Source organism: Apiospora phragmitis, assembly GCF_038363925.1.
Source record: "Apiospora phragmitis strain CBS 135458 chromosome Unknown utg000013l:1.0-2965645.0:1.0-2969333.0, whole genome shotgun sequence".
NCBI classification, from domain to species: Eukaryota; Fungi; Ascomycota; class Sordariomycetes; order Amphisphaeriales; family Apiosporaceae; genus Apiospora; species Apiospora phragmitis.
In genome coordinates, this window is record NW_027117413.1 from 1,730,456 (window position 1) to 1,745,723 (window position 15,268).

General features: G+C 51.4%; 4 protein-coding genes across 4 annotated transcripts; 3 read left to right on the forward strand and 1 right to left on the reverse strand.

Moving 5' to 3' along the window:
• Positions 1-757: 757 nt before the first annotated feature.
• Positions 758-2,246, forward strand: PG994_014270 (5'-AMP-activated protein kinase subunit gamma; the record flags this gene model as incomplete). Its single annotated transcript, XM_066865679.1, has 4 exons — positions 758-976; positions 1,165-1,288; positions 1,362-1,511; positions 1,582-2,246. The coding sequence occupies 4 exons, from the start codon at positions 758-760 to the stop codon at positions 2,244-2,246; spliced, it is 1,158 nt and encodes a 385-aa protein (XP_066708808.1).
• Positions 2,247-2,968: 722 nt separating this feature from the next.
• On the forward strand, positions 2,969-7,476 carry PG994_014271 (Rho-GTPase-activating 6; the record flags this gene model as incomplete). Its single annotated transcript, XM_066865680.1, has 8 exons — positions 2,969-3,319; positions 3,374-3,418; positions 3,468-3,789; positions 3,923-4,545; positions 4,713-4,753; positions 4,799-5,629; positions 5,674-6,811; positions 6,868-7,476. 8 exons carry the CDS (start codon positions 2,969-2,971, stop codon positions 7,474-7,476), a joined length of 3,960 nt encoding a protein of 1,319 aa, XP_066708809.1.
• Positions 7,477-9,583: 2,107 nt separating this feature from the next.
• PG994_014272 (Nitroreductase) lies at positions 9,584-10,429 on the forward strand (the record flags this gene model as incomplete). Its single annotated transcript, XM_066865681.1, has 2 exons — positions 9,584-9,886; positions 10,109-10,429. 2 exons carry the CDS (start codon positions 9,584-9,586, stop codon positions 10,427-10,429), a joined length of 624 nt encoding a protein of 207 aa, XP_066708810.1.
• A 1,296-nt stretch (positions 10,430-11,725) lies between these two features.
• Positions 11,726-13,643, reverse strand: PG994_014273 (Metallo-dependent phosphatase; the record flags this gene model as incomplete). Its single annotated transcript, XM_066865682.1, has 4 exons — positions 11,726-12,014; positions 12,099-12,625; positions 12,676-13,518; positions 13,629-13,643. The coding sequence occupies 4 exons, from the start codon at positions 13,641-13,643 to the stop codon at positions 11,726-11,728; spliced, it is 1,674 nt and encodes a 557-aa protein (XP_066708811.1).
• Positions 13,644-15,268: the final 1,625 nt, after the last annotated feature.

Genomic DNA, 15,268 nt, shown 5'->3' on the forward strand with positions numbered 1-15,268 from the left:
TAGTGATCGACATCGGCACAACCCAAACCCGTCACTCAAGGAGGGATCCCAAGCTTGTGAAAAGCTTTCACTTCGACCACGGTACATAAGTCACCATGTAGCCGCGATAGGATTTTCACTGCCGATATACACTTCCACAAGCATCTTGTTGTGATGAAGCGGTCATGAGAGGGGATAATATAAACCATGAGCTGGGCGGTGTATAGTTCGCGCACTGTCGCCTGGAGGCTCAGAGGCTCTCAGCTGGCTGGCTAATATGTCTCGTCAGTAACCGGGACAGCGGACACATGTATACATAATGGATATACATGTCGTATAAAAAGCATTGCGATGGATGCGCGGTCTAAAAATATCGGATGCGGGCGGAGACGAGGATAACATTTATGAGATGGAAGTATGCGGCGGCATGGGGGGAGCAGGGGAGAGCAAGTAATTGTCCATAGAAATTGGTAGGGGCCCCAGCAAATAAGCCCCTCCTAAACCGCCAGCGCTCCAATGGTTCAGGTCTTATCAAATCAAGCGCAAGCAAGCCCACCAAGATCGGCGTTGGGAAGAAACGACCTCACTTCGCGACATATCGCCCGTCTCAATAACTTTCCAAATCGTAATCTAGCCGACGTTAAAACAAGAGCGACAGGCAAATCATAAGCATACTGCCCTTTCGACACCATTTCACCCGTTTTACCAAGCCACAACCCTCCCCTTTCGACCATTCCCGGGCACTACCCAAAGAGCTAGAGTCGGGTATCAGCCAGCCATGGATGAGGTCACGGCTACAAAGGCGGCTGCCGATGGGCAAGAGCATGACCCCGCCATGCCGAGTCAAAGTTTACGGCGCCCTTCAGCTGGTCACGAGTTCCAGCTTCCCTTCCGTGTCGTCCAGCCCAGCAGTTATCTCAGGCCAAAATCCCAAAAGACAGTCACGTTCGAACCGACGCCAATGAGTCCCATCGATGAGGAACAGCTGCAGGGCCTGGTAAGCTCGCATTCGCATCTATCTCTTTCTCTCTCTACATGTATCCCTTGCTAGCTATTGCGTTGCGGTTCTCGGCATGGCTAGAGATGCCTTGAAGACCCTGACTAGCCGATGCCATGGCTTGAGGTTACTTTGTCTTGTAACACCCTGGAAGTCAGCAGATGCTAACGTTGACTGTCGTGGTCTAGCAAGGCGTGCGCGACTTCCTTCGGATACGAACTAGCTATGATGTCCTCCCTCTTTCATTCCGCTTGATCGTTTTAGACAATGATCTGCTGATCCGGAAGAGTTTGAACATCCTGATTCAGAACAGTATGCCGTCCCGCCAGATGGAAAAGACAAGGTCGGTGTGGGAGCAACTTGATTGCTAACTAGACATTGCCAGACATCGTATCCGCGCCCCTTTGGGATTCACATAACGGGCGTTTTGCTGGGCTGCTCACCAGCACGGACTTCATCAACGTGATCCAATACTACAACCAGTTCCCGGAACAGATCGATAATGTCGAGAAGTTCCGGCTGAGTAGCCTCCGAGGTACGATTCGAGCACAAACAGCGAGGCGCAAGAGATGTCATGAATAGCTAACATGTAGATCATTGTTTAGATATCGAGAAAGCGATAAACGTCCAGACGCTCGAGACCGTCTCGGTTCACCCGTCGCGCCCACTGTACGAGGCTTGCAGTCGCATGTTGAGGAGTCGAGCAAGACGCATACCATTGGTCGACGTTGATGATGAAACTGGACGCGAAACGGTGGTGAGCGTGATAACGCAATACCGCATCCTCAAGTTCATTGCGGTCAATACCGAACAACACACCTCGATGATGAAGAGGACGATTCGGGAAATCAACCTGGGAACCTACACGGACCTCGCAACGTGCAAAATGACGGACTCGGTACTTGACGTAATCAACTCGATGGTGGTTCGGAACATCTCTGCTGTGCCTGTTATTGACAAGAACAATGTGGTGTTGAACGTCTTTGAGGCCGTCGATGTTATCCCTTGTATTAAGGGGGGCGCATACGAGGAGCTCAAATCGACAGTAGGCGAGGCCCTTTCGCAACGACCTGAGGACTTCCCTGGCATCTACACATGTCAAGAGGACGATCGACTCGACTCCATCTTCCAAACGGTGCGCCAGTCTCGGGTGCATAGGCTGGTGGTCATCGACGACAATTGGCATCTGAAAGGCATCTTATCCCTTTCTGATATCCTGAAGTACGTCTTGTTCCACGGCGAGGAGGGAGATTATTTCCCACAAACATAGGACCCGATATCCGGGCTATACCACGATTGTCATGTTTTATCGAGAGGGAAATGGGTGGGCTAGGAGGCATTGCAATGGCGTAAGGCGTGTTCCGATGAGAAAGGGAAATACCAGGATCTCAGTTGGGAATTCATCTGCTGGCTTATAGAAAATCAGTATGTTTCTTGTTTCTTTTGCGATGTTATTGTCGCCTTTCAGACAGGGGCGACTGACTCTTGGTCTCTTCCAGCAGCATAGAATGTGAAGATCGCCCTTGAATTTTACAGTCAATAATAACTAAATTCATATGCCTTTTTGTGGTGTAATACGTTGCCATTTTCATATCTTTACACTGCACCAAGATCTAAGGGAGGCAATGGGCTTCTAGGTATTTGATGTTTTCAACTTTCAAGTTTCTTGCCTAATTAGGTGCATAGGTGTGTACCTACAGAAATACTGGCAAGATGTGGCAGATGAGCTTTTATTGTCCCCAGACTGATGCATCTACTTGTCATGGCAGGCACAAATGGCAAATTGGGACGAACGACAAGATGCGGTCTACAGCGGAAGGAGCAAAACCACAGTTTCTTTAATGAATCTTCCACTCTGGCATGAGACAAGATTAATCAAATGCGCTCTGTTTGCATGCTGCTTGTACCTATTTATTTCTTGGCCTCCAGCACACCAATGCCGACCTAACCAACCCCCCTCTACTCCATGCTGCTCAACTCAAGAACGCTCAAATGCAGTCTCACAGACATGATACGGATCCATCTTCGTTGAGGGATAATGGAAAGGGCAAGGCCGTCTCGACCAGCGAAGAACCGCCCCCGGCACAGCTGTCTTCATTTCCAAAGCAAGCCGTAACTTCACGCCCACGGATTTCTCGGGATACTTTCTCTCGACCGCAGAATACGTTGGGAGAATCGCAGGCGGCCGGCAATCTCGGTACATTACTCAATAGGGATCAAGCGGCTTATCGAACCAGTACAACCTGGACCTCTTCAAGTGGTGACTTCGATATCAACTCTGAAGACGAAGAGGCTGAAGATCGAACCTTTTATGTAGATGAGTACAACAAGCTAGCCAGGAAGGTATGTCGCCAATTCTACATATACACTTTGCAACTTGTACTGAACTGTGACTAGCATGGCATACGATCGATCGTGCCTGGAGACTTCCCCCCAGTTCCTGTAAGTCAATAGGCCTAAATGTCGCCAACATCAACTGAATCTCAGCTAGGAGCACCAAGAACCTCCGTCCAAGTCTCTCCCAGAAAGGAAGAACAATTGGATCTCTCGAGTTTTGCGACAAACTTCGAACGGCCAGGCAATTCCAGACACAGCGAAGCCAGCCGAGCGTCTCCAGCACCGCCGAAATATCAGTGATATTGCTTTGAACTTCGTCTACGATCAGAGGAAAGCTGCATTAAGACATGAAGACCTGCGCGGCTTGGTTCGACTTTGTGGCAAAAGCACGCTCTATTTGCCTGCTGATTACGCGCCTGGGTCATTGATCCTCCCGACCTGCTTCCGCGCGACGGCACATTATCTCATCCAGCACGGTTTGTGATGTTCGAGACCCCCTTTACTCCCCGAGGTATACTGATAAGCATCCTGCAGCGGGTAGCCAAGGCATTTTTCGAATTCCGGGGTCGGTGCGAATTATCAATGCCCTTTACGACTACTATTGTGCAGACGAAAGAAACGAAGAGATTGCCACGACTACCAGGTGCCCGAATTTGCCTACACACCTCAACTGTAGCGTACATGATGTTGCGTCTACATTCAAACGTTTATTGTCCGGTCTTCCAGGCGGTATCTTGGGATCCCTGAGCCTTTTCGATGCCTTGGTCGCCATACACAGCCAATTACAAGCAGATCCTGAATCGATGAAAACAAAAGAGAGCAAGTTACGAGCAAGACTTATTGCTCTGGCAATTGGAACGGTCAAATCGAGGTACAGACGGGAACTGATATGTGCCGTGTTCGGTATTCTTGGCCTCGTAGGTCGCGTTGCCGAACTTGCCCCAAGAGAAGACGCCAAAGGTAAACCACTGCCAACGTTTGATCTGATGGGTTATAACGCGCTGGCCATCATATTTGGTCCCTTGCTCATCGGGGATTTGATCAACTCCTACAGCATGAAAGTTGCAGATCCCACAGCCGGCTTGGTGCTTTTGCCCGTCTCGCCTCTCAGATCGCGAAAGCAGAAGCGTGCCAAAGCCCCAAAGGATCAAATGCCATCCATGCCGACTATCGACCGCATACATGTCGCAAATGATATAACCGAGATGATCATTGTCCATTGGAGAGAAGTAGTGCGTCACATAAGAAGCATGAGTGCGCTACATCCCAACACAGATCCCCTGTACTCTGGTTCAAGGGCGAGAAGAAACTTACTCAACTCCTCTGCGTCCGAAACATTTTCTATGCGGAGACCACCTGATTGGAGTGCTCATAAGTCTTCTAACCAAACGAGATCAAGGTCCAATGCGTCCATTGCTGCCAGCCCTACGCCATCATCGAGTAAGTTGCCCAGTTACCCTCACTCACTGACACTGACCCCAATAGGGGTCGGCCCTCGAAAGGTCGCATGAATTCAGTTGCTTCGATGGATCCATTGTCTGTCGGACGACAGCGCATACAAACATCGAGTTCTGCTGCATCACATAGGTTGCCGCGGTGGCAGTCTCTTAATGCACTCTCGCCCACCGCCGAGGAAAGTCCTATAGCAAACAAACATTTCGACGACCTCGCGGATTTTGATCCTGTTGCCTCTTCCACCCCTAAATCATATAAAAGCAGAAGCAGAACCGAAAATGGCTTTGGAAAGGCTGAATTGGCTAGCAGCCATGAACCATCGAGGATGCTGTCTCGTGACTTCCTCAGGGACTCAGCATCAGGCGTATGGGCCTCAGGTTCAGTCATGCCGGGCTCCAATTTACAACATTCAAAGATTCTCAATGGCACGGAGCCTACTGCCAAAAGTCAATATTTCCATGAGAATCCTAATGAGCTCGACGGAGAAAAACAATTCGATTTCCCAGCTACGCTATATGAAACTTTTGAAAACCAGAGAGCGGTCAGTACAAATTCCCGGCAGGCACCCACCTCGAGCCGCGCCTCGAGAGCTCAATCCCGGGCTCCCTCCGCTGGAAAAACGCCTCTGAAGTACGAACGTCTTCCATCTGTGCAGAAGGAACTTCCGGATCTCCCATCAAGTTCAACAGAGGGCCAGATGCTCGAATCAGAACAACACCATTATGAGGAAAAGGCAGAGACCAAGAACAACGAAAATCTCACGCGTACGGCATATGAACTTTATACACTTCAGCCTATAGCGTCAGAGAGTGAAGAGTTTTCACCGTTTTCGCCAGCAGAGACATTTCCCAGCTTCCATCCGTCAGTGGTAGAGAGTGCAAAGAGTCCTCCTGAGCACATGCCAGTTCCCGGGCATACGTCGAAGAATGTGACTGGCCAACCCCGGGCAAGACCATGTCTTCAGATAAGTCTAGTCCATGGTCTTTGCGACATATCCTGGGTAGAAAGTCTCCTTCAGCTGGCCAAGTTGATCAAAAAGCCGAGCGGCTTACTGATACCCCCACCACGAAGTCGAGCCCTATATCCCGTTGGAAGGATCTCGTCAGGAACAGTCCTACATCACCCTTAGCGGCATTGAGGGAGAAAAGACTGTTTCGCGGCTCTGGCCAAGGATCACCCCATCGAAGCGTCGAATCCAGCGAGACCGTTGGGAAGAAGCCTCCCACGCCAGGATGGAAACAAAAACTTCTCTCCAGGAAGCTGGAAGATCAGAAGAAGCCAGCCATTCTTTCACCTGACAAGAAACTGATGTTCGAGAAGTCTTCCCAACCGAGTTCGAGAGCACCAAAAATATCGCCAGCCAAAGGCAATACTGGTTCGCCAATCAAGGCTGCACCGAATTTGATCAATCGTCCACTCTCCCAGAGATCGAGTTCGCGGCCGGTTGGAGGTGCCGTGAAAGCAATGGCAGCTTTGTTTGACAACGCTTCTGATAAATCACCAGACGGCCCACTGGCTGGTAGATCTCGCAGTGATCTCAGGACTTCTGCTAGTTTTGCATCTGGACTCACCAAGACGCAGTCACCGACGAAGTCGACGAAATCCGCCGCTGTTCTATCTAATGCCATGCCACAAACTCCTAGCAAGAAATACAACGATGATAATCGCGGTTCTGGCATGGCTTCTGGCAGGGTTTACCGTACCTCCGTCGGGCGCAGAAAGCAGTCAACAATGGACTCGGGTACCCCAGATACGCCCTCCACGTTCCCTAAAGTTTCTCTCAGGCCTACCGGCTTCGTATTTTCTGCTGCAAGGAATGAGTCGAAGATTTCGCCTTCCAAAGCTCCTTCTCGAGACCGAGAACTGAGTCGTCCGCCCTCGCTCGGAACGATGGTGCCCCCCCGTGAAGAGCCTCCCGTGGCCCAGCACTTGAACTTCATACGACGACCTTCTGCGGCATCTTCTCGTAGTCATCTAAGTGCTCGGCCACTTGGAGATGACGCCGCGATCACACAAGGTAGTCCGCTGCCGAATTCCGGGGGAGTCCACGACCGAAAAGCGGAAACGGCCTGTTGCACGCGCAGATACGCAACCTGCAGAGACAGCTGGAGTCGAAGAATGAAGAGGTCCTACAACTTAGACGCCAGCTCGAAACAAGAGACAACATGGACGTCGGTACACTGAGTGAGAAACTGCGAGAGGCCAAGCGGGATTGTGCGATGTGGCGTGATCGCGCTGAGGCTGCTGAGAGGAGGATAGCTGTCTTCGAGAAGTTTGCAGCCAAAGCACGAGCGCTCAGAGGCGGCGTCACTTCTCCTGATCATAGAGATAAAGAAGAGGTCATGACTCAAGAAGATGCTGCTCTGGGTAGCAGGAAGCTCACGAGACAGACCACTCCGCTAGCCATGTTAAGAAGCGAATCGGATGGAACCACACATACAGAGGGCCAGGAGACTTTCAACGAGAGGCTTCGAAGAAGTATGGCGCAGGGCACGAGGCCTGCGGAGGACGGTGCGATGAGCTCTCCTTCGGCTGATGAGCCTATAATGGATCTAGACCTGTTGGAATTCCGCGAGGGCTCAGACTACATGCCCCAGACCTGGCGTGGTAGAGCGTTGTGGATGGCGGCTGAGGAACTACTCAGTAAACAAGATGAGATGGAGGGCAATCCTCAGTACCCTACACACAGGCTTTCGGGGTCGGACTGATATGATAGGAAATGGCGGTATTTCGCTACCAGGCGAGCCGACTTAATTGGACTATGTTTATACAGCGAGAGAAGAGGGGTCATGCAGCTTGGCGTATTTGATAGTTGCCGATTAGATGTACTCGCAGCATAATTGCCAATCTTTAGTCCAACTTCAGGTGTTTACGGGTAGTACGTCGAGCTTCGGTTTGACCAAAGCCTATACATCATGCGTATGAGTCTTGGAAAGTCAACAGGTCGTCGCCCTACAGGGGTAATATCTTGCCAACATAGCTACTTAGGTGATCACCAGTCCGGGCCAGGCTAGCCATCACCCTTGTGGCCTTGAGATTTATGTAGTATATGGGTTGCATTGTCAAGATCACCTCTGAGAAGCCCCCTCCCACGGACACGCGTGAGCGCGGCCGTCCAGCTGTAGCTCTCACTACTGTACACCTATATCAGTAGAACAGCCCTCAATAGGCTCCCCGGCAGCCTCTTAAGGGTCAGCTCGAATTGAGCAATGGTAGCTCTGGATAAGCCACGGCGCAGATGGTGTTTGCTGGCACTATACTGGGCCCTCAAGGCCACCGTCCATTCGATTCCGTAATGTGTCAAAAATGATTTCGGCTCAGCGTCCTTGGTTCATTGGCTTACTAAAAGCAACACCGGAAGCACGTAAACGCCCAGAGTGATTCCAAAATGCTTCTAGTGTTGTTCCTTCAGCATTCTTCACCTCTTCTTTAGCTGGATTGATGACTGCTGCAAGCTACATATGTTAGCCCCCTACTACTTACTTCACCGCAGGATTGGGTGTGGGAACGAACAGTCAGACAGCTTTGAAGAAGGGGTTGGATCGGTCCTAAATCCGGCACGACTGTGCCTACATAAGCATGCGTGCGTAGCACTGGCAAGACCCTGGATTTTCTGGATGGGCAATCGCGGGGTGTCAGCTTTTGAGAGAGAAATGGCCAACGCATGTATATTATTGATATCCGCAATATCCAATGTCAAGGGCGTAGGTCTTTGCTACTGGATAAGTCGCATCGCTCGTATCCAAGGACGTTTCAGCCAGACGAACTTATGGCTGCATTGGTCCCGTTGAGACGGACAACGCAGCATAACGAACGAACTGGACGTTTATCGTAGATCAGCTCAAATCAACAGGCAAGCTTAAGCAAGCAAGCAAGCTCGGACCCGACAACTGACCCCTCATTCCGAGAGAGGATGTGGGGGTGCCGGCCAGTTGTCGCATTTACAAATCGCATTAACGGGATTATGGAAGCACTTATTAATCAAGCTGCATGACCCAAACCGTCCATCTCCTAATCTGCACGCGGGTGCTGCAGCGGTAAGTTAACCGAATAGTAGTAGGGCATGCCTTCTGGACATGTGGAATTATGGTAAGCGTAATATAGGCTATGGCCTCATAAACAGAACCACACTTGAAGACAGCGTGGTCCGAAAGGACATGACATAGGTTGCTGTGTACGTGTAAATCCGGTTGCTCCGATAAACCGATATGGCCTCATGGCTTACACACCAGTAGCTTTAGACTATAGAACCGTCATGCTGCTAATCCGTCCAGCTTGCTTGCATAATCCAAAAGTAAGCAAGCCGAATTGCGGGACGCCTGAAATCCTCCGAGTGGAGCCTATAGACCCCCAGCGATTCAGGAACCCTCAATTATATTCCCGTTCCATCCTCTTCTATCGCTCGCATTGCCATACTTACGCGGCCCGTAATCGTTGCTGTAGTAGTGCCATAGTGTCAGCCCCCGTGCATACTTCCTAAACATACCTCCAGTTCAAGCTATCAGTGTCGTTGTCCACCCCCAGCTGCATTACCACCAGCTCGCTTTATCCACTACCTGGCTTGTTGCTCGTGTCGTTCCAGTAGTCTAGAATCGTCTCCGCCGTCCAGTCTATCCGTGTAAAATAAATACCTTCGCGATGCGCCCCCAACTCCTCGCTGTCACTTCTTCCCTTGTCCGATCCACTGCAGCTCGCCTATTTCCCCCATCATCTTCTCTCGTACTTCCCGGTCTCATCCTCGGACACCATCCCTTCGCCGTAAAAGCCCAACCGCAATACCAACAGCAAGTCCTCTACACCTCGCAAACCGCCAACATGTCTGCCACCCCCATCAGCGCCAACTCGGTCCTGGACCTGATCAAGAACCGCCGCACCTACTACCCCCTGTCCAAGGACCTGCCCGTCAGTAAGGAGTGCGTCGCCGAGATCGTCAAGGAGGCCGTCCTGCACACCCCGTCCTCCTTCAACGCCCAGTCCAACCGCGTCGTCGTCCTCTTCGGCGCCGACCACGAGAAGCTCTGGGACATCGCCACCGAGATCCTCAAGGCCATCGTCCCCGCCGATGCCTTCCAGGCCACCGCCGACAAGATGAACATGTTCAAGGGCGCTGCCGGTACTGTACGTTTTTCTATCTCCCTCCTCTCTTCTCCTGTCTTGCCTTTCCCACCCCCCTCTCCCCCGCCTTGGGAGTTTGGAAGGGGGGGTCCAAGCAAAACCCCACTACATGCTACCCCTCCATCTTGGGTTACCCCTGTCTACCACGCTACATGCCACCATCGCTCACCCCTCCTGTAAACAATTGGCTGTTCTTTATTAACACGTATTCCTTCCCAACAACAGGTCCTCTTCTTCGAGGATGAGAAGACGGTCCAGAAGCAGCAGGCCGACTACCCCATGTACGCCGACAAGTTCCCCGGCTGGGCGACGCAGTCGGACGCGATGCTCCAGTTTGTCATCTGGACCGCGCTCGAGGCCGAGGGCGCCGTCGGCGCCAACCTGCAGCACTACAACCCCCTCATCAACGAGAAGGTCGCGGCCGAGTGGAAGATCCCCTCGGACTGGAAGCTCAACGCCCAGCTCGTCTTCGGCGGCAAGACCGGCGAGGCCGGCCCCAAGGACCAGATCCCCGTCGAGGAGCGCGTCAAGGTCTTCGGTGCTTAAACGTTTTTCGGGCACATCTGACTGTGTGACGGAAAGTGATGATTGCATGGGATTATAAAAATATTGGAGTTCATAGCGATTCAAACTTATGATATGACATGATGATGTCTGTGTTTTAGAAGAAGATATATCGTATAGAGATCAATTTAAGCGCAGACAGGCCTTGAGGAGTGGTGGTTGCCTCTAGAAATAGACAAATCACGACTCCCTCGATCTGATGCCGCAATTAGATCAATCCGAATCTGAAGACAAAATCAAGTATTTACCGTGATGTGAGATTCTCTTCTCGTGTCGTATCCTCCGGACTCGTAACACATCGAGCGTCTTCAAATCTGTTGAAGTATCTAGCCAGGTAGGTAGACACGGTAGTGTAAGGTGACTTGGGCAAGTGAGACTGGACGTCAACTTAAAGCTGGCCCTTGTTTGTTCGATTGGCTCTAAAAGGTTAGTTGCATGAGGTACGCTGCGTTCGTTCCCAAAAAGCAATGCATGACAGGCAGTCAGCTCGTGTGACGGCTTGATGACGATGCCCCCCGTCTCCAACCTTTTGTATGCATTTCCCATCGCGTGCCGAGCAATACGTAAGAAGGCGACAGAAAGCCGCCTAACCTAGTACTGTAGGTGTTATTACCTAGGCGTGTAGTATAGGTAGCCAGTCTGAACCTGCAATTTATGAGAGTAAAAGTTGTGTCTTAGGTAGAACGGAGCCGAGGAGGCAGGACGACATTGTTATGCTTTGCAATACTACCAATGGCTGCATCTGCGGATTTGGACGTGACGTGGTAAACTTGAGTATTGGCTGTGTTCACTTATGACTTAAGTTCTTAAGCCTGTAATCTCAGAAATTCGAGGGTATTGGATAATCAATCAACCAAGAGGTGGTTGCAGAGACCCCCTTTTTTGCTTGCTTAATTCTCATCATGTACACAATTGCTGTTAATTTTAATACGCAGTGAACGCGTGCCGTGTGCTGATACTCCTGGAGCAATGCAATGCTACCTCTGACACTTAATTCGTGCAGCCCGAATAGACGGCTCTTCTGATATTTCCCCCGGTTGTGTGTGTATAGCTTTGAAGCTATCGTAAACACGCAGACACTCCTTAATCTGCATGGTATGAGGAGGCCCTTTACTTCTGCTGATGCACTTAAGCAATCCCTTGGCCCCCTCCCATAGTAAAGTCCTCCTTGAAAGCATCTCCAGTTGAAGCCTAGAAGTTATCCAATAAAAGTTGGGTATTAGTATCATGTGAGCGGCGAATATCCCAATGGCGTGTCTGTAGTCGAGCTCAAATATATTAACTTGATGCTGGAGGTGTGTCTGCCCATTCCGTGCTAGGCGCCATCAGGTTCCCCCCTTGGAAGATCACCTGCCGGTCGACTTGTTTCTCGGTCTCGTTATACTCCAATCGTTTATACGTCACGATGCTCCCTTCGTTCATGTCAAAGTCGAAGAAGCGCACACGGCGGATGTAGTTGTCGTAGCCACCGTATCCCCCAAACCCAGTACCGCCGCCGTAGCACATCCACAACTTGGGGTTGAGGTTCTCATCCGCCGACAGGGTACAATAGTCGTTTGCGTGGTCACTGGATTATTGTGTCAGCTACCCATAATACAGACTTTCGCCCATTTCATTATGATTCCTGTTACGGGAAAAGGGATATACTTACTGCCCGCAGCTCACCATGACGACACCTTGCTCAACCAGGGCGTCGCGGAACCCTGAGTTGTACACGGGTGCCGTCACGCCTTCCCTCCACTCGCCAAGCCGGTAAGCTTCCACATCCCGGTACTCCGGTAGGGGAATGTGGATAAAGGCGGCGTTCATATGGATTCCGCTGTACTCCTTATGCTTCTTCTTCAAGCTTGAAGATGTCTGTTTAAACCAATCGATCTGGTTCTTCTTGATCCAATCATAGCCTTGCCACTGCCGCTCGTCTGGCGAATATGAGTGCGAGTCCAAAAGCCACAGGGTCAATGCCGAGTGCTTCGAGCCTCCCCGAGCAAGGACTTCGACATAATAGTTCCCTATGCCATCAATATCATCCGGTCCTGCCCGGGATAGGGAGTATGGTAGGGACTCTACTAGTGCCATCTGGCCTCTTCGATTCAGAGCTCCTTCATCGTCGTGATTGCCGAAAATAGAGACGTAAGGGATCTTGCGTTTGATTAGGGGTTGGGCATACTTGAAAATCGCCTATTGAGAGTTAGCAGCAGCTCATACGGAGGATTGTATTGCAGTCATACCGATGTCGCATCCGGGGCTGTGTCTCCATTGACTTGGTCCCCACTCAAGACAACCAGGTCGGGCTTCTCCTCGTCCAGCAACTTGATGACAAAATCCATGGTCCTCGGATCTGCCATGCACTTCCCTCCGTTGTACTCGTCGGGCACGGGATCGCGACATGCGCCAGTACCAGTACTGAGGTGCAGGTCCGCCAGTTGCATGATCTTGAACCTGCCGCTGTCTTTAACTCGCGGCTGCGGTCGCGCCGGCTCGATATGTTTGCCCCTTCGCACGGTGATGTGCGCCGCCGGAATCGACGCATCCGAATCTAACAGCAAGGGCAAGCCCGTAATATCCCATCCCTCTCGCGCATCGACGGCATCGTCGCCAAAGAGGACGTCCACGGCCGTGACGGCTTTCTTAGAGTCGCTCGCGTGCGCCTTGGACGACCTCTGGATCCACAGGCCGGCCGGCCGCTTCTCCCACTTCACGTCGGCCTGGCCCTTGGCGCTGCCCGAGGGGTCGAGGCGGCCGACCGTCACGTCCATGACGACCTGGTCGCCGGGCACCAGCTCCTCCTCCTTCTTGCGCCGGATGTGGACGTAGGCGCTCGTGACCCACCCTTTGCCCAGATAGAGGTCCTTCTCGATGCGGTGCCACAGGTCCTTGTCGAGCTTGCACGAGGAGAACAGGTTGACCGACGAGCAGGTGGTGATGGTGACGTCGGTGACCACCAGCCCCGGGTGGTGCTGGGGCATGTATTCGTGGATCGCATTGGGGAGGACGCGGAAGTTGCGGTCGATGAAGAAGACGACGAGGAAGGTGAAGAGCGCAGCGGCCGAGAGCTGGCTGATGGTACGAACCTAATGCGATGAGGTCTCGTGGTCAGCGTCGTGTAATGGGACTTTTTTTTTTGCCTTGAACTTCAATGGTCGCAGTTAAAGAGGGGAAAGAAAAGGACATCGCTACTCACTATTCGGCGCGTCATGGCTACTTCGTAGCTTGGAAGCGCGTGGCCGATGAGATCAAGTCACCGACCAAGGGCGTTGAGCTATCGCAAAGCGATCCGGGATCAGCACCTTGCGGGCAGGGCAGCTAGCGAGAGCGTGGTGACGGAATGCGGAGTTGTCGTCCGATTTGGCGTCCTATGCAGCATCTTCAACCCAGGAGCAGGGTACTTAGAAGGAAGTCGAGCTCGAATGCCTGGGCCAGTCGGGTGTCGTTCAAAATAAAAAGGGTTAAGCAATTATAAACTTGGTATCGTTTGTATTGTAAGGTAGTTTGGTGGTGGAAATAGGAGAATGCCGCGTGGGCGAACAAGAATTGCTTTCGACAATGCAGCATGTGGAAACTTCTTGGAGAGATCCCTGGATCCCTGGCAGCTCCAGCGCGGACGGGACAGACAGGCCAGACAGCTCCGACTGACTGACTGACTGACTGCTGATCCGGGGTACCAATCGTAGCCGCCAAGCGGGAGTTAACCTTCGTTGGACCTAGTGTGCCATCCCAAAGCAACATCACCTGCGGTGCAACATGCAACAGCGCACTTGCTCTGTGGCATTGCCGCATAAAATGACTGCCAAGGTCGTTTGGTTGATTTAAAAAGAAGTTTCAAAGAGGGAGTCTCGCAAATGCGAAATCTGAAAGGACCGTCTTGCTTGCCGTGAAAGGAACAGCTGAGTGCTATGTATTCAAGATATGCCAAGTATATCCTATCCTACCTGTACTGTGTAAGGCGGGGGCGGCTGTTGCTGCAGGTGATGATGTTTTGATGTCGGCCTTCCATCATACATAAGCCTAATACACTGCGTGCAGTTACGTCTGCCCCTCAACACAACGCATCGTATTCAAGGTTGGCCGTATAGACTGAAGCGCCCTCGCGTTTTCACCGCACCCGCAGCATTATCTATGCATATTTTTATTCAGATCTAAGAGCCGTCTTACGTGCAGTATGGACGATTTGGGTGGTTGGGGTGGATCGTGTAATCTGCAAGTCAACTGGCTGTGCTCGGCCGAGATAAAAGCCCCCTACAATAAAGACTGTCAGCCTATCTTATCCCCATTCCGAGCCCGAGAGGCATGCCTTGTAGTAATTATGGTGGTGGCCTAAGTTGGATCAAATCCGCCAGGCTGACACACAGAAGGTCGGAGCCGAGGCCGAGGCCGAGTCAGGGTGGAAGTGCCGAGTTTCAATAGAGCCCCGACCAACCTCCGATTCCAAATACTACATACAGTAGGTATATACATTACTCCTCCGTACATCACATTCATTCATCGTTCCCCAAAGGCGCTTTCTTCCATCAAATTATTTCTTTTTAAATGCCATGAATTGCTATATATACACTATAGCATGTCTATTATATACAGATGGTGTAATCAATTCGCCAGCCTGAGAGCAAGGTCGTGTCGTCTTTTTAACCCACTCGATGCAATGCCGTAATATGCCCCCGGACCAAGCGCCTCGAAATTCCCAGAATGTCGTCCCAGCTTGCGCAAACGCTGTGCATGTCTACTATTTAAATCACCAAGATCACCAGTCTCCTGAGGTGCGCCATTGCGTATCCATCCTTCTGCCATGGCCTTGATAAGATGAGATCAGCAGCGCCGTTCCGA